This window comes from Gadus morhua, chromosome 7 (genome assembly GCF_902167405.1).
Source record: "Gadus morhua chromosome 7, gadMor3.0, whole genome shotgun sequence".
Classification (NCBI taxonomy): domain Eukaryota; kingdom Metazoa; phylum Chordata; class Actinopteri; order Gadiformes; family Gadidae; genus Gadus; species Gadus morhua.
Window position 1 is genome coordinate 14,018,465 of NC_044054.1, and position 25,980 is coordinate 14,044,444.

Genomic DNA, 25,980 nt, shown 5'->3' on the forward strand with positions numbered 1-25,980 from the left:
CCCTTTCTAGCTATAAATATACACTATAGCCCAAATGGCCACACACACATAAGTAGTCTTATAAGTGCATGATATGAATTTGGTTTTATACAGGGAAGGCTAGAAATCTCCTTGGGAGTTTTGCTTGACACTGATTCAAGTTACCCATCAGGCTCAGGACAACGAATGGTTTTCGCTCTCAAGATGAAATCCATCCTTGACATTGACATTGTCTATGCAGTATTTAGATGGTATTGTGTGCAGTGTATCGAGTTAAACACAGACCACATCTGCCGTGGAAGCCTGAACTTTGTAGTAGTAGTCTGGCTGTCGTTACAAGCTCCTCGTTTTCTAAATGCCAAGTCGTTTAGGCCTACCAAAGATCCTGAATTTGCTTCCTTACCGAAAACCATGTTGAAATGGAGGACATGTTTATTTTGTTCTGCTGGCAGAGCCCAACTTGGCCCCTGTCTTTGTGAGACATGATAAAAGAGAAGGGCTGCCCCACCCTAGTTTTACAAACAAAAAATTAATAAATTTTTGCCTTTCCTCATTGGTACACGATAACCAATTTTTTTCCCTCCCTTTTTTTTTCATTTTTTGGAAGATTTTGCAGTTGCTATGGACACCTGTGCCAAAACGAGTCTCTGTTTGTGCCACAATTGCTTGGGGGTTGGAGCAGTTTTTTGGAAGATCACATGAGCACCAAATGGTTGTGGTTTTTATTTTTTTTCTTCTTTTTTTCATAAGAGGAGCTTGTTAATAGAAGAGGAGTCGGCTACGAGGCCGAAAATATTTTGATATTTTGGACCACAGTGGATGGTGTCGCTAATTTCATACATCATAAACAATCATGTGATTCTTTTTATTTTTTTATTATTTGTTTCAGTGCCTAGTGGTACACTTCACCATCCATACACACCATCCATTTATATATGGTGTCCACTTGCTTTTTATAAAGAGCCATATTTTATGACATTTTGTGTGTGTGTGCGTGTGTGTGTGTCTGTGTGTGTGTGTGTGTGTGTGTGTGTGTGTGTGTGTGTGTGTGTGTGTGTGTGTGTGTGTGTGTGTGTGTGTGTGTGTGTGTGTGTGTCTGTGTGCACGCCTATGTCGGTGCGAATCAAGCAAGCTACAAAAAGTAATTAAATTCTCCTGTAGTTGTTTCATGAAGCTGTTGCGTTTGTTGAAACATTTCCATCTTAAAGAAATAAAAACGATCGCTTAAATGGATTTTTAAACTGCTGGATTCTAAACACGCCACCACCACCATCGATACAAGTGCTGGTGTTTGTGGTTACTGGGAGTACACCTATTCATTCACCTAAAACATTTGTAATGATTATTTTCATAGTTTAGTTTTCACTGTTTATTTTCATTGATTAAGATGCAGTGCCACCCATCCACCAATTACATTGTTCTTAATGACAAAGACAGAGTGCACAGCCACTGTATATTGTAACTCAAGGGGACCATAACAGGTAAGAAATGTTTATCATGAAGCAAACATGTACACTAACGGTCAACCAGCCATTTACATTGTGTGTTTGGTGTAGTATTGTAGTATTAGTATTATCCCCAACGTTAAGATTATTGATAAAACCCATTGTTATTTTGTCACACACACACACGCGCACACACACACACACAGTGGAATCTTTGTTATTTTAATATGTTTTTGCCTTTCAGTCCGTTAACATTAAAAACCGACCGAGTGTAAATGCAAATCGTCTCGATCTTCAGTAATGGATGGTTGTTAGTTTATATTTACTGAAGTGGGATTCAAGTCCAAGAGTTAATGTGCTGACACTTCAGACACTTCATATTTAGGCCTATTTATAGATATAGGCCTATATCAAGATATATCTATATATAGGCATGTGTGTGTTGATATATATATATATATATATGTATATATATATATACATATAGGCCTATATCTATATATAGGCCTGTGTGTGTTTATATATATATATATATATATATATATATATATATATATATATATATAGGCCCAAACACATTACCCAAGATGTTATTATTATTATGATATTGCATTACTCTGCAAGTTAGCCCAAAAGTTGTGAATATTTGATCACTGAAATGAGGGCGTGGTACATAGGTCAGCCTAATGTGGACAAGGTGTACCATTTTTTATTTCATTTTATAATTTGTTATTTTTTTATAGCTGAGAGAGCAGTAAATTGGCGGCCAAGGCGTGGACTTTGTTCGCACCAAACGTTCCTAAAAACAAAAATGCCTAATCTTATAGAAACACACCAAGACATGGATTGTGGTGTGAGATAAATGTTTGAGGAGAGTAGGTGTAGACACAAAAAAAATAAGAAAATGTGTTAAAAAAATGTGGGCACAATCTTCTCTCATTCCCAACGCATCACAAACAAGAGATTGACAGAATGTAAAAAGCATGCGTGATTCATAGGGAATTGGATCGACACGTGTAATGTAAATGTATTTTAGTTTAGGAACAGTCTCTGTCTCAGTTTCCTGATACACACACACACGCACACATGCACACATCCATAGCCTCCAGATCTCAACCCATGCCCTATGGCCCTATTCTCCCTGTCGGATTTAAAATGAAAATCTATGCGTGTATTGTAAGCTGCATTTGCATATTCAACACCTATATTATTCACATGACCGACACCGTCTCCTCACACAAGCCTGCCTCTTGTGTCTGCTTCTCCCCCCTCTCCCCCCCCCCCCCCCCCCCCCCCCCCCCCCCCCCCCCCCCCACTTAAACCCCCTGCTAACCATCTACACCTCCACCCCCTCCTCTTGATTAACTAATGTCTAATTTGATGCGGTATATTTCATGAGCTCGCCGGCTGGTTCGGGCAGCTCATTAATCCGGCGGCCCTGACTGTCTAGTGATGTCGCCGTCCGTCTTCTCCTCTGTGCTCCTCTCTCCTCTCTTTCCTGGTCTTGTCTGCTTCACTGTCCTCCCCCCTTTTCTCTCCCCTCCTCACTCCTCTGGTCCTGTCTGGTTCTCTGTCTCCTCTCCTCCTCTCTCCCCCTCATCTGGTTTTTCCCTCTCCACTGGCCCGGTCTGATTCGCTGTCTCCTCTCCTGTCCTATCCTCATTTGCTCTCCGCGCCGCCTCCTTCTCTCCTCCTCTTTCCCCCGGCTGGGTCTGGTCTAGTTCTCCGTCTCCCCTCCTCTCTCCTCTCCTCTCTCCCCCTCTGTCTTCCCCTTTCCTCCTCTCTCTTCCTCTCCCCTCCTCTTCTATGGTCTGGTCTGGTTCAATGTCTCCCCCCTCCAACCCGGCCCTCCTCCTCTCCTCCTCATTATCTTCCCTCCTCTGGCGTGTCTGGTTTGGTTTTCCGTCTCCTCTTCTCCTTGGCACGGTCCGGTCTGGTTCAATGGTTCTATGGTTCTAGTTCTATTGTTCTGGTTCTATGGTCTCCTGGTCTGGTGCCCTGGTCTGGTTCTCTGGTGTTGTGGTCTGGTTTTCTGGTCTGGTACTCTGGTGTTCTGGTCTGGTGCTCTAGTGTTCTGGTCTGGTGCTCTAGTGTTCTGGTCTGGTTCTCTGGTGTTCTGGTCTGGTTCTCTGGTGTTCTGGTCTGGCTCTCTGGTCTGGTGTTCTGGTCTGGTTCTCTGGTGTTCTGGTCTGGTTCTCTGGTGTTGTGGTCTGGTGTTCTGGTCCGGTTCTCTGGTGTTCTGGTCCGGTTCTCTGGTGTTCTGGTCTGGTTCTCTGGTGTTCTGGGCTGGCTCTCTGGTGTTCTGGTCTGGTTCTCTGGTGTTCTGGTCTGGTTCTCTGGTCTGGTTCTCTGGTTCTCTGGGCTGGTTCTCTGGTGTTCTGGTCTGGTTCTCTGGGCTGGTTCTCTGGTGTTCTGGTCTGGTTCTCTGGGCTGGTTCTCTGGTTCTCTGGTGTTCTGGTCTGGTTCTCTGGTGTTCTGGTCTGGTTCTCTGGTTCTCTGGGCTGGTTCTCTGGTGTTCTGGTCTGGTTCTCTGGTGTTCTGGTCTGGTTCTCTGGTGCTCTGGTCTTTGTTGTGGTGGCACTAGCATGCAGAACATGGGCCGGGTCTGCAGCATTGTGTCTGATTTCAGAGCAGACAAACTGACCTCAAGGGATTTTATTGACAGAAAACCTCCCGACGCACAGTCCTGAAGCAGCAGGCCCACTATGTGTGTGTGTGTGTGTGTGTGTGTGTGTGTGTGTGTGTGTGTGTGTGTGTGTGTGTGTGTGTGTGTGTGTGTGTGTGTGTGTGTGTGTGTGTTAGTGTCCACGTTGTGTGTGTCTCTGTGTGTGTGTACGCATATGTGTGTGTGTGTGTCCACGTTTGTGTGCCCATGTTTGTGTGTTTGTGTTTGTGCATGTGCGTGTGTGTATGTGTGAGAGAGTGTGTGTGTGTGCATTTGTGTGCATGCATGTTTGAGGGGCAGACCAAGTGACAGACACACAGAGAGGGAGAGAGAGAGAGGGGTGGGGAGAGGGGGAGAGAGAGAGAGAGGAACAGAGAGAGAAGCATGCAAACACTGGGCCATAGAGAGAGAGAGAGCGAGTGAGAGAGATCAATATCAGCCACGGAGAGATCCCAAAAATACAGTGACTTCACAAATCTCCCTCCGGCAGAACAATAAGGAGCAGAAAGAAAATGGCCGCCGCCGCCGCCGAGGATCTAATTAATTTTGAAGGATCATCAGCCCATTTAGTCCGAGGCAGGCTCTGGAGGGGAGGGGCAGGGGGGAGATAGAGAGAGAGAGAGAGAGGAAGGGAACGAGAGGGGAGAGAGAGAGAGCACAAGAGAGAAGGAGAGAGAAGGGAGCGAGAGAAGGGGGGGGGGGGAGAGAGAGAGGGAAGGAGAGAGAGGGAGGGAGAGAGACCCCGGGGCTGATTAGAATTCACTGCAGGTAGGGCCGGCTGCTGCTCAGCGTACTGTGGCACAGCTAAAATGGAATCAGGGCTGTGAGTGGCAGTCTGGGCAGCCAGGCCCCCCCCCAGGCCTGCCTCCCTTTGTTGCCAGGTTTTACCTCGGTTCACCCCCTCCCTCAGGTGGGGGGGGGGGGGGGGGGGGGGGGGGGGGTGTTACTACATGTGTGCTTGAGAAAAGAGAAGAGGCGGGGGGATGTGCACTTATATATTTAAATGTACGTTCTCCTGACTGATGTACAGTGAATACATTTAGATTCATGTTCAGGTTCCATTGTCCTGACACGAGGCAGGGAAAAGCTCTGTCTGGTAAGAGCCAACCAAAATATTTGAGGTGTGTACGTGCGTGGCTGTGTGTGTGTGTTTAAAAGATTAAAGAAGTCCATTAATAACGAATGAACCCACTGTTCCTGAGGCGCTCTTCTTCTGAACCACGCTAAAAGTTTGTGTTTTCCCGGCACAGCAGATGCCATTAGAAAGCCTTGGTGAGGTTGCATCTTAAACTTTCACACCCTCATTTCCTGATATCATACTCGTATGGGCTACTCTCACTCACACACACACACACACACACACACACACACACACACACACACACACACACACACACACACACACACACACACACACACACACACACACACACACACACACACACACACACACACACGTCTCATGGTATATGTAATGTGGAAACACAGTCTGAGTCACTAGAGAGAGGGACTAATGTGTATTTCTTATTTCTCACTTGTCTTGTTGAACATTGAGAGATTTCACCTTCCATTGTTCTGGTGAGATGTACGGCCTGCGAACAAAGTTACAATTTACAAGTAAGCCATCCTGAAGGAAAAGTACTGCATGTACTTATTGATAGATAGATATATTATGTATGTTATCGGGGGGATTTCGTGAGCTACCCTTATCATCATATGTACGTCACACAGTTTGTACACATTTTCGAATACTATCAGCAGAAGTAAAGGTGATAGTTGTAGTTAAAGTGAGGGTAGTAGTACGAGAAATATATGAAGTAACATTGGTTGTAGGTAGTAGTAGGCCTAGTTATACTATTAGATTATATACTTTATTAACCAAGATGGGTTATTAAGCAATAGTAAATGAATAGCAACAGTAAAGGTTAATGAATGTCAATAGTAATATTTAACGAATAAGCATAGTAAGAACTAATATAAAATATGTAGATAAGTAATAAGAATAATGGGTGTAGTAGGAATGCTAATCCACTTACATGAGTAGTAAGTAATATAAGTAATACTTATACCAGTAAGTAATAATAGATATACTAATCGTACTGAGTAAAACTAGTCCTTCTAATGTATATCTAATATCTAATCTATAATATACTAAAACTAGTGGTGGTAGTACAAGTAGCTCAGGTTTGTACAGGTCCTTAGGATTCCAACCAGACTCTGTTGTCACGGATCCAGCCGCTGATTCTCTGACTGTACTCAGTCACACTTTAACTACTGCTCGCTGGTGACAAACTTAATCAGCTCAGTTGGTGGGGTTTTAATACAGGGCCCCAGTATGCTACTTAAACATGCTAATCACATGCTAAACACGGCGGAGTCAGGCGACCCGGGGCCTGGGGTCATGATGCCTCCATGTCCTGAGATACCACTGTCTGGTTACACACACACACACACACACACACACACACACACGCACACACTCCTATTGTCGTGGAAATATCAATCATAATATATAATATACAATTATCCACAAATTATATTAACCTTGTTTATATAATTACAAGTCAATTTAAAAGGAATCATATACATTCTCCCTGTACCTAGAGATACCTCTCTCTGACTTACGAGCCGTTAAGATCATTGGCATTTGTATTGTCACTGTAGCCACAAAGTCTGATACTAAGGCTATGCCAATCGAATAACTTATCTGTTGTGTAAATTCCTTTAACTGTCTTGCAGCCTTGCAGACATATCTACCTCACCCATATTGTATTGCAGTTTAACTTGGCCTCTCCCGCCAATCCTAAACTCTCCACGATGGTCATTCCCGCTCACCTTTGTTACCTGTATATTCACTACCCACATGCAAAAGTTTCCCTAAGAATCTTGTTCACCCATTGTCTTACTGAATGTATTCTTGGTAACTTTGCTACCTGTATCTTCCCAGGATCATGCTTTAAAATTAATCAAATATTTAGCTGGCCGACATGTCCTAAAAATAAGTTAATCTATATATCCAATACATGAACACACACACACAAACACACGTATAAAAATGTTTTTATACACATGCACACAGAAATATATTTACACACACGCAAACACTGACTCACTCACGCACATACACACATTTGAGGCACACACACACACACAACCATACACACACACCCACACCCCTAAGCCCACATACTTACGCACACACACACCCAACCCTACGCGCACACACACACACACAGCCCTACACATCGCACAGACACACACCCCCCTACCAACACTCTTTCGGTATCACACTTAACACTCACACTCCCTGTGCTTGTGCTTCCAGAGCTCTTGAGAAGAGAATCAGTGTACGTTTGTGAGGAAAAGCAGTCTTGTGTGGAGGGTGTGGCTCTACGAGAGGTTAGCACAACTGCCGAGGGAAGATTTGTACCTAGGAGCTGTGTCATTTTCAACCTTGATTCGTAATTGACGGTCAGGTAGAGCGGCGGGGACGTCTCCTGTGTTTAGTTAGCTCCGCGGAGCCAAGGCTCCACGTTAATGCTGTGTATGAGTATGTGTGCGTGTGTGTGTGTCTCCTATCCGGCTCTGCTTCATGCCTGGGCTCTTTAACACACACACACACACACACACACACACACACACACACACACTCACACACATGTTGTATGTTCTCTCTCCTTCCTCCCTGCCGCCTCCTGCATCCTCCTCCTCCTCCTCCTCCTCCTGCCTGGGCTGGGACCCGCACCGGCCGGCGAATCAACAGATGATTTGGACGAAGAGGAGCCGCCGGAGCACCTAGCCGTGCCCCCTGACCCGCCACACCTCCGCCACCAGCAAACCTGAAGCCTTCTCCAGCTTCACACACACCTCCTCTCCCACACAACATTATCTGGCTGTGAGTACTACAACGCCTATGGTGTTTCCCCTGCCGTTATTCAGGTTATTAACCGGTGAGCAGAAGGACCATTTAACGGTATTGGCTGTGGGGCTCTCGATTGTCTCCAGGGCTCGGGACTAGAAGGACCCTGCAGGCTTGTTTTCATTGTTTAAACAAATGTACGCTGTGAAAGGTGGGGAAAACGGCGCATAGGATTTTGTGTGGAACCAGTTTGTATTTCAAATACACTTTGTGTGTTTGCCGGGTTTAGGGGAAGTTAAAAAATTGTTACGTCCTTTCCTTTTGGACGTTAATCCTTTTGTTGAACAGAGAAATGTGTTTTGTGTTCATTGTGTTTAGTTTGAAAAATGTATCAAAATTCACACCTGGATTTAATGTAAAATATGCATTCATTCATACATTCGGAAACTCGGTAAGTACAAAAAAAACGTTCATTTGGATATTTTGAATGGGGCAGATTTGTATTTTAGGCCTATCCAAGAACAAAATGGAGGCAGTTTCTTGTCTCACTTTTTTTGTAAGCAATATGTTGGAGAGCCGTTCACGGGTGGGGTCATTAGAATCTACAGGAGCCTTTGTTCCTGTATACAAAGAAACATCTGAATTAAATGAGAAATTAGATAACCAATCTTATTTTTGCACATTGTCATATTGTTTATTACTTTATTACATTACTTTTGAATTCCAAGTTTTGTTTTATTTGGAGATTTTTCCTCAGCATTTGGAATGGAAATACTGAGCAAAGATTAAACTTAAACAGTGTTAAAACTGCGGTGCATTTACTGTAAGTGTTTTCCCGGGATAGTGAGAAAGCGCCATCACGGGAACACATGGCAGACAAAGGAGCCAAATCTATTTGTGAGCTAAGTTCGCCCCCTATTGTCGGCGGGCGATACTACAGCCAGATAAGAATCCTTGATGTACTTGTACAATGTACTCGGAAACCATTTTAATTGTCCTTCGGCGAGGACGTGCGTCGTGTTTTTTTTTTCATTTGAAAAAAGCTAGAAAAAAACACACAACCTCACAGAGAAGTTGTTTGATTGCCGCATTTCACTTTAACATTATTTAAAGTATTTTTTTTAGAATTACTTAAATTCCATTATTTCTCTTTTATGGTTCCAAAGTATACGTAAAAGATAAAAGCTCTGTAGACCAGTGCCTCCAAAAGCTAGATCCATTTAAAATATTTCAGAAAATATTTTATATGATAAATTGCCTTCGGCCGCATAGCTATTTCATGGACATAACACTTATTATTTAGCAAGAATGCTTTTGTCCATAACAAGGCTTTGCGCACAAGAATTTAATTTATCCTTCATCACAGTATCATTGTAAAGCAGAATAGTATGGTGGCTTGGGTTTCCGATCCCCAATGTCCTGTCGAGGAATGTGTCAACCGCTAAACAGTTAGATCTGTTTTTTTCCTCGTTCGGTTTTCATCCCGCTCCCTGCCAGAGCCCTGTCTCTGACCCCAGCTGTTAGTTGATGACACCTTTACCCGTCCCTGTCAGACCCCTTTCTGGCACCAGCACTATTGACTGATCAAAGAGTTAATATGAACACACCCTCACGCGTCCCTGACAGATCCGACATAGACCCCCGCTTTTAGTGGTGTGGTAGAAAATAACCGAATTCTATCACTTCAACTAACTAAGAGAGAATGAGGAATCGAGGAGTCCGGAGCAAGTATGACAGAGGACTTTATTGTTCAACAAGCAACAACAAGGCCGAGTAGTTTGCAAAGCACTGCTGGATGTATACGATCCCTGCCTTTATATTCTCACACACCAAGCTATTCCCCGTATGGTAGGGCCGCCCACAGCATGCATTGTTCTCCTTTTATGGTAAGGCCGGTCAGCCATACATTCCTTTAAGTATGTGGTCAACATCCGCAGCTAATTTAAACATTAGGTTGACGTCAGTACGCCTTGACCCCTTGATCCCTACACTGGCAGATCACCAGAAGTAGGTTTGGGGCAGACTCTCTGGCGTCATGTCAAGTTCAACTTATAGAAAAACAGATGATTATCTACTTTCCACTATTAATGTATCTATATGATATATAGGCCTGATAATACTCATAGTTTACATAAAAAGTAAGGGTTAATTTCTCCCATAACATCCGTCTCTATCCTCCAGCTCCTCTTAAGGACTTGATCAAACAATTAATGTGGATTCACCTTCATCTTGTTCCCCTCCTCCTTCTCCCTGCCAGACCTCTGTCTCTATTGTTCTTAAAGGGATTGATCACTGGAGTAACTGAAGGGTTGGTATTAGCACCAAACAGCCCTTTGTTTGTCTTACAGTCTAACAGATCCCCCACAAACCATCATGTCTAGGGCCCATCTTGCCCAGGTATCACGTTGTTCAGCTTAGAGAGGGTGGAGGCGGTGGATTGGCTTGATTTGAGTAACTGTAACCCAATAGAACGGGGGTTGCACCTTTTTCTATGTTAACAGCTAATGATCGGAGGTATCTGATAGCCCCGCCCTTGAAACAGAGTCAGCAACCGCATCCCGCTTTGAACGAACTTCTGCAGTCCCCCAGTCATCCCCAGGTCCCCAGTCTGCTAGGTTGGGGCATCTTTGAGCAAGGTCCGCTTACCTCACCCTACATGACATCCGGGTTCCTTTGGGAAGAAAGCATCCTATACACGAGTGTGGGGTCCGCTATAGCTCAGGAAGTAGAGCAGTCGTCTTGTAACCAAAAGGTTGCTAGTTCGATCCCCAGCTCCTCCTAGCCGAGTGTTGATGTGTCCCTGAGCAAGACACTTAACCCTAACTGCTCCTGACGAGCCGGCTGTTGCCTAGCATGGTTGACTCTGCCGTCGGTGTGTCCATGTGTGCAATAAACGATGTAAGTCGCTGTGGATAAAAGCGTCTGCCAAATGCCCTAATTGTATGAGTGTAATAGCACAGCATGGCTGTAGACGTTCACCCGCTCTAAACAAGTGCTTTTTGTCTTTCCTCCTCCTTGGTTCCCGGGGGGTTAGGTGACACCAGTTGCAAGGGGATGACCGAGCGTATTCATAACATCAACCTCCACAACTTCAGCAACTCTGTACTCGAGACCCTCAATGAGCAGCGGAACCGCGGGCACTTCTGTGACGTGACGGTGCGGATCCATGGCAGTATGCTGCGCGCTCACCGCTGCGTGCTGGCCGCCGGCAGCCCCTTCTTCCAGGACAAGCTGCTCCTGGGCTACAGCGACATCGAGATCCCCTCCGTGGTGTCGGTGCAGTCCGTTCAGAAGCTGATCGACTTCATGTACAGCGGGCTGCTGCGTGTGTCGCAGTCGGAGGCGCTGCAGATCCTGACGGCGGCCAGCATCCTGCAGATCAAGACGGTCATCGACGAGTGCACGCGCATCGTGTCCCAGAACGTGGGACTGACTGGGGCCGGGGGGTTTCCCCTGATCCCGGGCGACTCGGGCCAGGAGACCCCGCTCGGCACCCCGGAGTCGGGCACGTCGGGCCCCAGCAGTGACGCCGAGTCCGGTTATATGCAAGCCACGTCGCAGCACAGCGCCTACTCGCTCTACTCCTACCCGGGGCTGTCCCTGCCCAACGGCACGGCCCGCGAGCGCCCGCCCTTCGTCGCCAACCTGGCCTCCAACTTCGAGGCGACGGCGGGGGGCGGGGCCGGGCTGGGGGCGGGGCCGCAGCAGCAGCAGCAGCAGAAGGACCAGCAGGCCCAGGACCCGCCCTGGATCACCCGCATCCACGAGCGGTCCCAGCAGATGGAGCGCTTCCTGTCCAACGAGAGCAGCACCCACTGCCGCAAGCAGCCGCGGCCGGTGCGCATGCACATCAAGCAGGAGGCGGAGGACGTCGGCTACGACCGCTACGACGGCGTGGGCGAGTGCGGCCAGGAGGACGGTGAGGCGACCGAGGGCCCCGAGAGCGAGCCCAAGGGCGAGAGCTTCGACTCGGGCGTGAGCTCGTCCATCGGCACCGAGCCCGACGCCATGGAGCAGCAGCAGTACCTGATGAGCTACGGGCGCGAGGCGGGCGAGCTGCCCCACGGGGGGGACGAGGGCCCCGTGCAGATCGAGGTGGACGACTCGTCCCCGGAGCAGGGCGGGGACGAGGACGGAGGCTCCTGCCACAGCACTAGTGAAGCGAGCATGATGCAGCCCCTGGGGAACCCCGCGTCCGGCCAGTCCCTGTCCGGCACGCCGCAATACCTGCGGCAGGGTGCAGAATCTCTCACCAGCAACCATAGGATGCCCCTCACCATGACCAGCAACTCCCCGGTGATCGGGCCGGCTGGCAACGGCTACCTGCCCCTGTTCGGCGGGCAGTCGGCCAGCAACAAGCCTTTCTTATTCAGCCTTCCACAGAACATCGTCGGCCCGCAGCCTCAGTTTGTGGCCGTGCCGCCGCCGACGATGACGTCGTACCCCAACCCCCTGTCGGGACAGCAGCAGGTGTCCTCCCAGCAGCAGCAAGCGGCTGGCGGGATCGGCCCCGGGGAGAAGAAGCCCTACGAGTGCACTCTATGCAGTAAGACCTTTACTGCCAAACAGAACTACGTCAAACACATGTTTGTCCATACCGGTACGTCACGTTCGCTCCCTCTCTCTCTCTCTCTCTCTCGCTCGCTCTCCCTCGCCGTGTCACTGCTAAATGGATGTTGTGTCTGTGTTTCGGTTATTCGTAATGGCAGGTGTTGGATGTATGCGTGTGTGTTTTTGTGTGTGTGTGTGCGTTGCCGTGTGCGTTGCCGTATGCCTGCATGTGTGCATACAAGGTGTCTGTGTTTGTGTTTACCTTTTAACTTATGTTCTTGTGATGTCTTGTTCAAACAAGCAACGCATCTGAGAACATAAGTCGGTGAGCCAGCGCTGAGGGCCCACCTGTGTCCCTAACCCTTGGGAAATGGATGGTTTGACGCGTGGTTAATGCAGAGTGCGTTCAGCGCCACCGCCACAGCGCGTCAGTTCAGTCGCTGAGTCGACCCCATCGCCCTGCGCGTCTTTATGATCGTGTTGCTGTAGATCAAATATTAAATGTTGATATTAAAGAGGAGGACAATATTAAAGATGATCTTAAGGGTCGTCCCGATGTGTTGAAGAGTGTTCATCTGCATCACAGCGGGGGGAGATTAACCTCTCTTTTTATATTGCCCGCGTAGTATTTCACATAATATAAGTCTATATATAGATCACATAAACAACTGCTCAGAATTGTTCCTGCGTGTCCCTAATGCTCATACAAGTCAAGTGGAGTAGATTGTATTTGTATAGCCCGTCAATCAAAGTTGCAGTCTGAAAGTGCTTCACAGGCCCACATTATAGGATTATAGGAACTTACTCATCAAGGAAGAAACCTTGAGGAGTAACCCACAAGAGGGACCCCTCTTTCTTCCTAGAGATGGACAGATGCAAGAGTTTAAGTTGAATGTTGATTGGAATAGGGGAATGGAGGATAGAGACCCATAGCAGCCTAACTAATTTCTCTCTCTCCCTCTCTCTCTCTCTCTCCCTCTCTCTCTCTCTCCCTCTCTCTCTCTCTCCCTCTCCCTCTCTCTCTCTCTCCCTCCCTGCAGGCGAGAAGCCCCACCAGTGTAGTATCTGCTGGCGGTCCTTCTCCCTGAAGGACTACCTGATCAAACACATGGTGACGCACACGGGCGTGCGCGCCTACCAGTGCAGTATCTGCAACAAGCGCTTCACGCAGAAGAGCTCGCTCAACGTGCACATGCGCCTTCACCGCGGCGAGAAGAGCTACGAGTGCTACATCTGCAAGAAGAAGTTCTCCCACAAAACCCTGCTGGAGCGCCACATGGCGCTGCACAGCACGGGCGCCGCCGCCGTCACCGCCCTGTGCGGCTCCCCCGTCGGCCCCACAGGGCCCATCTCCATCCCCATGCCCATGGTCGTCGCCGAGCCGGGGGCCGGGGTGGCGGCCCCCGCCATGCCGGTGAGTGCCGGCGTGGGGGGCGGAGTGGGGCTGGGCGTGGCCGCGGAGGCCGGCTGCCAGGACGGGACCACCTACGTGTGCTCCATCTGCCCCGCCAAGTTTGACCAAATGGATCACTTCAACGACCACGTGCGCATGCACGTCTCCGACGGATAAGTACAACGACAAAAAAATTTACAAAAAAAAAAGATGAAAAAATACTCTTTTTTTTTCTCGAGAGAAAAAAAAAAGAATGAGAAATTTAAATGGCACTAGATTTTTCCTTTTTTCGTTTGTTCTTTTGGGGGTATGAAGAGTAATGAGTAGAGACACTGGCACGTTGAGTTCCCAAAAAATGTTTTTTTTTTTCTTTTCTTCTCTTTTCTTTGTTTGTTATTCTAAAAGAAAACAGATTGGTGGCCTTAAGGCTTAGTAGTTTGAAACTGATCTACTGGATGGATCCAACTACAGGCCTCTAAATGTGTGCTTTCCTAAAATACTGATTATGTGTTGAACACTACCGAAAGGCCTACACGAGAAACACATTACACACAAACACACATATAATGTAGATATGTTTGTAGGAGTATACAAGTGCATATGTATGTGTGTGTGTGCGTGTGTGTATTTTGCATATGCGTCTATGTGGTCGTTTGCGTGTGTGTATCTGTGTGTGTGTGTACGCGCGCGCGCGCCCGTGCGTGTGTGTGTGTGTGTATGTGTGTGTGTGTGTGCTTGTGTGTGTGTGTACGTGTGCATTGCCATGAGATGTTTACCATGGCAGATGTGAGCCCATATTGACCAGTTTGGAACATGAATAAGTCCAAGCTTACTGTGGTATAATTTACAACAACGACGACAGCAAACACACACACATCTGGGTTAGGCTTCATATTCCCTCTAAAATACTGATGGTCACAAGGTTGCCTTCTTATGTAAAATAAAAAAAACAAAAAACAAACACAGAGAGTACTTTAATTTGACACTGGGTTTATTTATTCCCATGGTTTTTAAGGGATGACAATGACGCTGTTGTCAAGGTACCAGTTTGACTCATTTTAATTGAAATGCCATGTTCCTGTTAGCAGTCACAGGGGTTTCGCACATGGTTTTATTGTCCATAAATCTTGATGGCTAAGAAAGGTTGAGTTTGCTCAATTTCGAGTGCGTTGATGAGACAGTAATCGATCAAAGGTCATTAACACTTTGGAGTTTGAGCTTTTGACTTGTTCGCATACACTGCCACTAATATCTTTGAAGACTGTTAAGGCTGGTAGACCACTTCATTTCAAATCCTAACATATAAAAAAAAGAAAAAGCCAGATGTTCTTTTCCGGCTTTTTTTTTTTTTTTTGGGCCTTTTACACTCAGAGTTAGGGCTTGAGTATGCTGAACGAAACTCCTCCTCTCTTACCGCTGGCATCTTTCACCCCACTGGTAAACCATTGGTGGTTAAGGTGTTATCAAGGGTAGCCCAGTCATGTGGCTGCAATTTTGGAATCAAATTATATCTGAACAGTGTTCAAGCAAGGCTTTCTTTAGGAGGGTACAGAGGGAATAATATCTATCAAACCTGTAAAAAACAAAAAAAACTGAACAAAAATGCCGTCCTACTTCCTTCCTGGAATCTATGTACAACCTGTTCCCAGGTAGAAACTACAATCCTTTTTTTTTTCTCTCTTGATGCACAGCACCACCTAGTGGCACAAATGGCATGCAACATTTCTGAAAGGAAATACAGTCACAAATCAAGTACAACCACCAATGTCACCGGTATGCTGGTCAAAGGATTCAAAGAATTGAAGTGTACATTCCTTATTTCCGTTTAAAGTCAAACAATCAAACAGACCCAGAAGTGGTCGTTTTAAAAATAGTTTGGAGGAGAAATGTGTCAATCAAGCATGAGGTGACCGTGGTTTCCCTATTATTTAATTCATTTGGTTTTCTTTCTAAATCAGATACAGGAGCCACATACAACTGCTCGTATCCTCTCCCTGCCGGATATATCGCGCGTTGGCGGTTGTATTGTGATAATATAACGACCCACACACGGCTCCAAGCTGTAAGGTCCTTTTTTTTTAAGTGCTACTTTGCACATTGTCATTGAATGCCTGTGCTTAATATGTCATTGTTTCTGTTCCTTTGAAATTACCCTCTATGGTTTTCATTTAATCAATTTAACCAGCAGGAAAAAAAACAATAATTTTAATAAGTGGACTGCATTGTTTTCTTGCATATATGTTGCACTGCCTAAACCAATAAGTGCACTACCGTTAGCAGAGATGTTATAGTTCTAGCAGAATCAGCTTTCAATCTTATCTTTGGTTGTAGAGAGTAGAGAGTAGAAGAGCTATTTTTTCCTTCCTTCAATTTATTCAATAATAAGCCACCCAACATTTCTTGGCTTTTGTAACTGCTTGCCATCACATATTTACTTTCATTTTCTGCTGTTTTTTATTTCATTTCAATCTATCACAGTGTGTCTGTATTTCTCCTTTGAACCTTTTCAATGAATCTATAAATTCCCCCCAGTGACAAATGTACATACATTAGGACAGATTCCTATAAAACCATCAAAGCCAAACAAAAACAACATCAATAATACAAATAAAGACAATAATAATAATAATAGTATTCATAATAATAATAATAATGTAAAAAATGATATGGTGTATCCTATGGTGTATTTGGAAATATCTGGGATGTAATGGAATGCAGTGTGAGACCTGTCAGTGGTAGTCGGGACCCTTCCTCTGTGTTTGTGAGTGTCCGCGTGATGTTTAGCCCAATCCAACTGTTAAAAAGTGAAATATGTGTGAACTCTGTGCTTCCTTCGCAATATGCAGCGCCGGTACTCTAAGAAGCAGCGTTCCAAACCACCCAGGCGGATAGAAAACAGGGCACATGATGTGGATTTGATTCCAGACTAGATCAAATATTGACCTCTTGGTTATCCCTAACCAGAGAGGCTCTGTATCACGTTCGCTGGTGTTGCCGAGCCGCGATTACACACTCTTGTGGCGTCGGTTTCACACTCCACAGAGTACAGTTTCAATTCACACCACTAAAAGGGAACTGATATTTACTATTGGAACAAATGTTGTCCTAAGAGAAAGCCCGCATTTAAGTCGCCCCATCACTAAATCAAAGTACACCAGAGTTCATTAAGGAAAGAAAATACACATTTAGGCACTAAACCAAACCAGTTGGTTCAATAACGATAAAAAAGTAGCAACTAGTTTTGCCTGTGGATAAGTATGCCGTCTGTCGTGCGTGTGTACTGTTGGTGGTTACCATCTGTAGCGTTGGTCGCCTGCTACTTTGTCTTTACACAGCACCACCAAGGTTTTCTCTATTGCCTTAACAGACAATGCACTATATAGAATATAGAATATATATAAAGCAACTGCCGGGATATCTCCAACCGCATTGCTATGGCACACTGCTCATATTTTGGATTTATTTTTGATCTGCTCAGTACAGACTCAAGCACTGCCAAACTAACATCGCGATGTATCTGAAAGCAAAGACGAATATACTAGTTTAGTTGTGTTAGTGAAGTGTGTGTATTTGGTGATCTAGCATTCCTTCTTGGCACTTATCTGCATCTCGCAGTTTACCTAAATTTGCATATTTTGTATTATACATATATTAAATGCACTATTGACTGTAGCTAGACGCGTCTTCTTTATAAATCTGCTTGTTATCATTGTTCTTTATAGTCGGTTAGCTTAGTTAGCTTGGCGTTGGTTTCTTTTCCGGATTCATGCTATACAAAATGTTTCTTTTTTTTTTAAAAAAGAAAACCAGTGATCCAGATGAGGGCTTAATGACTGATTCTTATGGTCCGTCGACGTTCTGTATTTATTGTAAGGTGTTGAATGGCAAACGAGGGTTAAGCGAGGAGAGCTCCTGACTTTTTATTTTAGCTTGTGCGGCATGACCTTCCACATGGCGGAGACGCCACATGTTGCTCCGTGCCCGTCGTTCTCCTCTTCTCACGTTGCTTCTGATAGCCATTTTTCTTGTGCTTTTATTCATAATCCTCAATGTTGCAAATGGTCTGGCATTTTTAAAATGCAAAAAAAAACTTTGCAACACACCCCTTCACCACGACCAATTTCTCAATTGTGCTTCTGTAATTGCTAGATTTAAAAGAAAAAAAAAGAAAAAAAAAAGTGGAGACCTTTCGTTTGTAAAGTGTATGCTATACATATATTTTTACAAAACAAAACGTGGTAACATAGATAGCCTTGAGTCAGCAGCTTTTTGTATGGTGTTTAGACGATATTATTGTTTGTCGTGTGTGTGTGTGTGTGTGTGTTTGCGTGTGCGTGTGTGCGTGTGCGTGTGCGTGCGTGTGCCTGCACACAGTCCAGGGTCTACTTCGGCGTCCCTCGTGCGTTCTTCTTCATCGTTATGCATCTTCATTTCCGAACCTAATCCCGCATTTTTCAGGCCATCATATTGACTCGTCTATTCATAGTTGGGCGTGATATGATAAGGCTACTTTAGCGGCTAAGATGTCCTCCGTGTGTGCTCGCTCCGCACACACACAAAGTCTGTCGAGATAAAACGAGACAGGAACACATAAGAAGCACGGCTAGTAAGCAGAAAGGGTTTGGGTCCGTGAGGATACGTCTGTCATTCTCTTCAGTCTTCACACTTCATTCACCTATCATCTCCATGCATGTACCAAGTCTCAAAGTTCAACTGTAAACTGTAACTCGTACTAAGATGCAACTCAACTCAATGAATATTCAACGACAGCTTTCTTTCCTTTGGTCCTACTTCCGTACATACAAATACCTAACTTCTTATAAATATACGATGTATATAAGACCATCTTCACACAGATACAGAAATACATTTTCAGATAGTTAGATAAAGAAATACATGCAGCTAGGTGATACCTTCTGGGATATAGGGGATACGCCTATCAAGTGCCTATTTAAACTATACAACATATTCATAGATTTGCTCTCCTCCGTTGCACAAATACAGTATATACACAATGGTCTATTGAGATGACACTATTTATGCTTGACTGCTTGAAGGACGTCGTTCACCGTGGGTGTATCCTTTCGAGAGACCCCTTTAAAATACCCGGCATGTTCTATTCACAAAACATGATATATGCAGTTTAATTTGCAGCTGGCATTTAATATATTTATGGAGGATTAAAAGATTAACGGAATTCTGGTGCTCGATAAAATAAAATAAAACTGGCCTTCATTTCTAGGTTTTAATCATTTAGTTTTATTTTCTGTGATAGGAAGATTATTCAAGTGAGGTTCCCTTGCTGTTTGGCATTTATTTGGGCATTTGTTTTTTTAGTTCAAGTCACATTCGACAAAGTGAAAGAGAAAGTAGCCTTGTAAAGCACATCCATTCTGGTACTAAAACCCAAGGCTTTACCATCGGAATACATCTTGTGAATTTATTTTGCATTATTCTGTTTGGAACTTTCTCTGTCACTGGATTTAAACCCATTTTACAGCTTGAATTGTACTTCACGTGTTATCACTAATTGGCTGCTGAAATTGTCTTTTTTTTCTACTACAAATGTTGACTGGCTGTATTGATAAGCAAGCATTTAGCAATCATACAATCACGTCAAAGAAATGTGTGTAATGTTGGACGCTGATTGAAAGCCTTGACCCCATAATGTCGGGTTGCCAGAATAGGAGCACAATCGTCCTTTTAAACTTTTATAATTCTTGAATTGGAAAATGTGGATAACTGTTGGTATTCGTCGCCCCTTGAAAATAATAGGCGCCAACATTTTGACGACGATAATACACAAAATAATAATAATTGCAGTGTCACCTGTAAGGATTGAATTGCTCACTTTCTTCTTAAGATAGCACATTAATTCCCTTAATTTCTCTTTTACATCCTCCCAAAATACACAATCTACACAGAGTAAAACTAGGAGAGTATAGCTATGAGTGAAACCGTAATGTTAAACATTTAGTTTGCATAAACCTATTTTTAAGATATTTAAAAAACATAAACAGATCACTTCATACCGCTTGTCCCTTCCACCCAACTTCCATACCACACTCAGACGTTTTCTTGTACAAGTTTTTTGCTAAGCTACTACACACTGACCAGAAACATGTAACAGTAGGCCTATCCTGGATAGCCTGGGATAGCCTACATGCTATCAAAGCTATTAAACATCCCTATGCTAACAGCCGCCATGCTAACTTTTGCAGTAACACAGCTGCTATACTTGCGGTCGGCTTTCTCAAATACATTTATTAAATATAACAGAGGTTAACCAGCATGTGCCACTTATGAGTTATACTAAATACACCCTCTTGTCACCACACAGTTGCATTTAAAGAGCTTCGATTCAACTAAATCGTTATTTTTGTTTTGATGGGGGATATATATTTTAAAGAGTGTCCCTTCCAGTCAAATGTTTTTTTTCGGTTGTGAAGAGTTTAATTTTGGATATAGTTTAGCCTACGAAGACCTTACATGTAGCCTGTTCTGTGTTTATCGGTCGGGATCCTACGAGAGCTATCTGAACATATAGTTTTCTAAAAATGTCAACAGAAGAAAAGCAACCCAAACTGAAAAAAGTATACATTCCTACGAAGCCCAGCACATTCCAGCCCAGCTAGGTGTTCTCCATCTTCTTCCACACTAACCCACTTAACAACCAGTCCTGATTTCACCAGGCTCACCCCTTTTACACGTCGGTCGGCGCTCCTGCCGTAGCGAGCACTGCCCCTGCTTTGTTTCCCAAAGTTGAGAGAGAAAAAAGGGTACCCATAATTTATCTCATACATTTTAGGAATAATCATTCTATCATTCTGAGAGGAGAATAAGATCTAAGATCGAACAGCCAGCGATTACATGATAATTGTCAGAACAGGCATGCAAACTTTCAATTAAAAAAATGTAATGTAGCACTAGTGTTTGAGAAAAAGGTGTGGTCGTGTGCGAGATGGGGCCATTAGTATCGCTAGAGGCCATTTTAATTGCTTGTTTTTTATTATTTAAAAAATACCAAAGAATGGTAAGAATATTTAGGGGATCTGTATTTTAGTGTTAGGGAGAAAATGTGTCGTGTGTGTGTTTCCTATTACAGTATGGACTTGTATAATCTTCAAGATTCCTAGTTGATTTGATTTAGTTGTGTGTGGCAGGGTGCTTGTACAGACTGCATCTATCTCTCTTCATTAACTCCCATCGGTTGGTGTCATTGTTGTTATACTTTCATACGGTAGACCAAAAAAAATTTTTTTTAAAGAAATGCAACAAAAAAAAGAAAAAAGAATTGGACACAGTAGCTGGGTTTTGAGCGTTGCATGTTATAGTATGTATAAGGTTTTAAATGTTGCATTTTTCAAACAAGTAGTTATATAAGGGTTAGGTTTTTTTTCATACTCACGTAAGCAAAATTAAGGTAGAAATGTTTCTATGTTCACATGTCTGTTTTGTGCTTTCTTTGTTAGAGACCATTTGAGAGTTTAAAAATACGGTTGCTCTATTTTAAATTCTAAAAGTGCCCCAAATACGTTATTCTGACAGAGATCACGAACAATGAAACTATTGTTTTAGTCACGAGACGGACCAAGATGTTACGTTTGCACATATTTGTAGTTTTATTTATCAAGCCAAAAAGGAAGAAAGACATTTTTGACCTCCCAACTTTCAGTCTCGAAGCATTCAATCCGATCGGAGCAGAAATGCTTTTGTACTCATCATTTTACAATCCTTTAATTCTCACCATTGACAATTCACCACCTTGACAAACTCAAAGACAACAAAGGAAAAAATAAATTAAAACCAAACTCAGTTTCAATATGATAAAAATGTGGTCCAAATACACCAAGTGTGTGTCAAAACGAAATGGAAAGAGTATATTTTTATATGATCAACACACTCTGAAACCCATAGCAGAATGTAACCGATTGACAATACTTTACATTTAAATTCTTAGAGAACCTGCTGTATATTTTTCATTTCTGTCTGAACTCTATCTAAAATTTGAATAAGTTGGGCCATGTTTCATTACTTGTCGTAAAGGTCGCATTTCTCAATTATTTTTATAAGAATGTGTGTGGTTCCGCGAATCAGTGATCACACACGTGTGTGTGTGTGTGTGTGTGTGTGTGTGTGTGTGTGTGTGTGTGTGTGTGTGTGTGTGTGTGTGTGTGTGTGTGTGCCCTCCATCTCAAGCACTTCCCCTATGACTTCCTGCCATATCTTGTATGTAGATGCTTTTGTAAAAAAAACTTTATTGTATTTGGGTTGAACTATAACGTGTGTGTTTTTTTTTTTTACATGTGGATAATTTGTTTAGCTTTAGCTCACCATTTTTACTCTCTCTCCCTGAAATACTTCTCCTATTCAGAACAGAGCAGAAGTGGAGCAGTTGCTGTAAAGCAGACAACCAAGCAACCATTACAGTTACACGCTGCGCTAACGTAGCTCTCCCTTCTGGCTTCAATGTTAATTTAAAAATACAAGTTGGTTTATTATTATTATTAATAATATTATTATTCATTTTATTATTATTATTATGATGATGATGAAACAAGCTCGTTCTAAATGTATTGACTGCTGTTTTAAAAAATGGGGGATTCATTTTTTCGTCGTTGTGTGTGTGTGTGTGTGTCTATGTGTGTGTGTGTGTGTTTTGGATGACGTGTAATCATTTGATTTGTCGAACACTGGACTTGGGGGGTGAAATTTCGTACATTTCATAGATGAGAGAGAGTTGTTTTTGACAGACTTAAAACTGCACACCATCCTGACAGATATACCCTTCCGAGTGTACAATACATGTCTAATACACACTTCAAATATTACCATAGGACTTCTATACAACGTATAAGCAAATCATTTATTTTATATTGCTTCAAACTGCTGCGGTCATTTGAGCATGAGTAACCAGTGCCCCAAGATCCTTTCTCTTTTCTACCCAAATTGTTGCAGGAAAGGAAACCAGTAAAATGGAGAGTTAAGTCAAGTTGGAACGTTTTGATTTGGAATCAAAATGGCGGGCCCCTTGGCAGCAATCCAGCAATCAATATCACCTGGGAGGGTATTGCTGTACAGCAGATGTAACATGTAGTCTTGTTAAAGCCAAACACCACTTCCCAAAACCAGAAAGAGATTTGCACTAAACATTTTTGGTCAAATGACTTTTTTTTTCCTATCAAAAGCAATATAATTCAGATCAGTTAACACATTTTTAAGAACATGAAGGTCATCTGCCCCGACAGTAATGCTGATGAAATGTTTAAAAGAGAGTTTGGAGCATTTGAGCCTTCTTGAATAATGGTACAATATTTGGACATTTCTGCCTTTTGATTGCACTTGAACTTGGAATTCGGTATGTTGTTCGGAGGAGTTTTCTACTCAGTACGTACCCCTTAGTACTTCTGTTGTCCAAATTCGAGGGGGCATTACCACTGTTCTGATTGGCTAAGCTTGTTCTTTATCCTCGTGTGATATTTTTTGGACAAATCAAGCGGCTCGTTACCCAGAGAGAGACAGGCAAGGAGAGAGGAAGGACCCATGTCTAAAGTATCTTCATCACAAGGCCAGTCGTGAAGATACTTGATAAACTCTATCAAACAAGATACACCCTACCATGTCAATGTCTGCCCATACACCTTCATGTTCACACTATTGTATCACGTTGAAGCAGATTTGGTATATTTAATGTTTTTATTTGTTTGTTTTATATCTTTATTTTTTGGGATGACACAAAATGCTTTAAAAGTAAAACCATGTATGAAATGCTTTTGAGAGAACATAGATTCATAATGCACCTTTTTTTTGTAACGCACGCCACTGTGCTGTGTAGAGAACTTGTGTCCATCAGTCCCCAGCATCCCTTTGGCAAATTCAACTGCTATGGTCAATCGATGACGCGCGTAACCGCAGAGGGTGATAATATTGAACCAGTTTATTTTATTTTCTCTGTCGATCGATACGTGTACAACATTCAAAACATTCGCCATGTTCTTTTTAATCTGACCGTAGTAGCTTGTCCCGTCCCCCCCTTGGCCCTGTGGTGTGCTGAGAGATGTGGCGGTCTGTTTAAATATGTCGCGTGTTAGAGGAAGCATAAGTACGTGCCTTCTTGTAATATCCTTGGTGAGCTCGTTATTATTGAGAAGCTGAAGCCAGCCAATTGTGTTTGCACTAAAAACCAAATTGCTTTTTGTGATGTAGACTATTTAAGCAAGCTTGTTGCGTCACTTTAACCGTTCAGTATGCATGAGGGTGAAATTGGTTAAGTCTAGGGCTAGAGCTCATCTGTTTGACCTGTAAACCAGTGCAGCTTAGAGGATCTTGTGAATATATCTTGGCTTAGTTTCGCATTCAGTTTTAAATTCCATCCTTTTTTGAATAATCGCTTCACATGTTGTCATTTACCAATCTCCACAGTTTAAAAAAAATGGAAAAAAAGAAAAAGAAAGAGAAAGCAAATAACACACACTCACAGTGAATACAGTTTTTTTTTGTACCGTACGCCATGGCTGGACAACCACACATCTGTACTAGAGATGCTCTTGTCTCTGTAACCATGGGAACACAACCACACATCTGTACTAGAGATGCTCTCGTCTCTGTAACCATGGGAACGCATGAGGTCGCCTCAAGACTATTGGTTCTAATTCATTTAGATTTTGTTTTTGAAAAAAAAAAACGAAAGAAAAAAAACATGTGTATTTATTACTTATTATTATTTTTGTTGACATCTAAGAGGAAGCCCGACATGCTTTGAGTCTTAAAATGCACCTTATTCATGTGTGAATAGGCTGGCCTAGTAATATCTGATTTAGCACCTTACCCCACAGCATGTTTTTACACTTTATGCCAGTTTAAATATTCTTCCATCCGTATTCTTTCTAAAAGAATTATTTTAATATTTTGTGAAATTGTTTAAAGGGATGTGCCAAAGTTTGGAGGCGATCTCCCCCCAAGTGTTGGTATCATTCCCCCCCTTTCTTGAGTTATAGCAATGGTATGTCCCACCTTTCCTCTAACAGTGTGTGGAAGCAAGCTATTACAGCAAACAGTATCATTATTGTCCTTTTACAATAAGCCCTGTATTTCACATATATTTACCAGTGATGTGTATTTGTTATTATAAAGAAAATAGCCGTAAAGCTTCATTATGTTACATAATATTGTGACTTTTTTCGAAAAACTGTGAAGACTTATCTTGCATATACTTTATACAGAAGTATTAAGCCTTAATACAAAATACTAAAAAAAGTGTGGAAGAATAAACTGATTGTTGCTAAGTAAGGATGATTTTTGTAAATGTTACCAGCACTTTTTTTGTAATTTTCACCCACTGAGGTATTGTACAAGTTCGAGCTGTTTGTGAAGTTTGATTATGAAGGAATAAAAACCAGTACTTTCCTGTACTTCACACAACGTTACTTTGCTCTCGTCTCTTTTCATGAAACCCTTTTCTGTCCGTTTCTTTCTCCTGCCCTGAAATAAAAGATCACCTTCACCCAATATCTCTGCCATCCGTGCTTACACCTTGAAGATTCATTGAAACTGTTTTTTGGATTGGGTTTCTTGATCTAGACTGCCTGAAAGAACACGCTCTTGACATTGTCTTAAAAGGTGTATTTTGCCACCAGGTGTTAGTTGATGAGCCATTACACGCCATTTAAAAATCCATCAATTTATGACATCAGAAGAGGGAGTGTCCACTCACAGATTGGTGGTGGACAGACCAACTCTTATGACACTAACATTATTATGTCATAAAAGATGGATTTTTTTTAACAGCTTCTAATGGCTCATCAACATGACCATTGGTACTAGAATAGGCGCCCTTTTCTGTGATATCATATAGTATGGCCTTTCTTACACAAAAGGCTCTGCTGATCAGAAGATCCACTGCACTTATATTTCGATGTGGGACAACGCTAACTATTACATGATAAAACCCACGTATATCACATGTTGGTTCAAACCATTGCTGTACCATATTTTAGATTGCATATTGAACATTTTGATCGTCTTCAGATGGAAAGACTACAAATGAATATAGAATAGATACTACTATAAATATACAGTATATTCCACT

At 43.2% G+C, this 25,980-nt stretch overlaps 1 protein-coding gene and 1 long non-coding RNA gene across 5 annotated transcripts in view; one reads left to right on the forward strand and one right to left on the reverse strand.

Annotated features, from left to right (window-relative positions):
- The window catches only part of zbtb20 (zinc finger and BTB domain containing 20), a 31,382-nt gene extending 6,064 nt beyond the window's left edge, over nt 1-25,318 (forward strand). For all 4 annotated transcript variants that reach the window (XM_030362404.1, XM_030362405.1, XM_030362403.1 and 1 more), the window contains 3 exons: nt 7,853-7,984; nt 10,983-12,548; nt 13,540-25,318. In XM_030362404.1, the coding sequence (XP_030218264.1) occupies nt 11,003-12,548; nt 13,540-14,069 (2,076 nt within the window). In that variant the 5' untranslated portion in view covers nt 7,853-7,984; nt 10,983-11,002 and the 3' untranslated portion in view covers nt 14,070-25,318. The remainder of the gene's footprint in view (nt 1-7,852; nt 7,985-10,982; nt 12,549-13,539) is intronic.
- LOC115547897 (uncharacterized) lies at nt 1,031-22,134 on the reverse strand. The gene is made up of 2 exons (XR_003977437.1): nt 22,001-22,134; nt 1,031-1,075 (listed from the first exon to the last, which is right to left on the reverse strand). It is a non-coding gene; the product is annotated as an uncharacterized LOC115547897 (long non-coding RNA).
- Nucleotides 25,319-25,980: the final 662 nt, after the last annotated feature.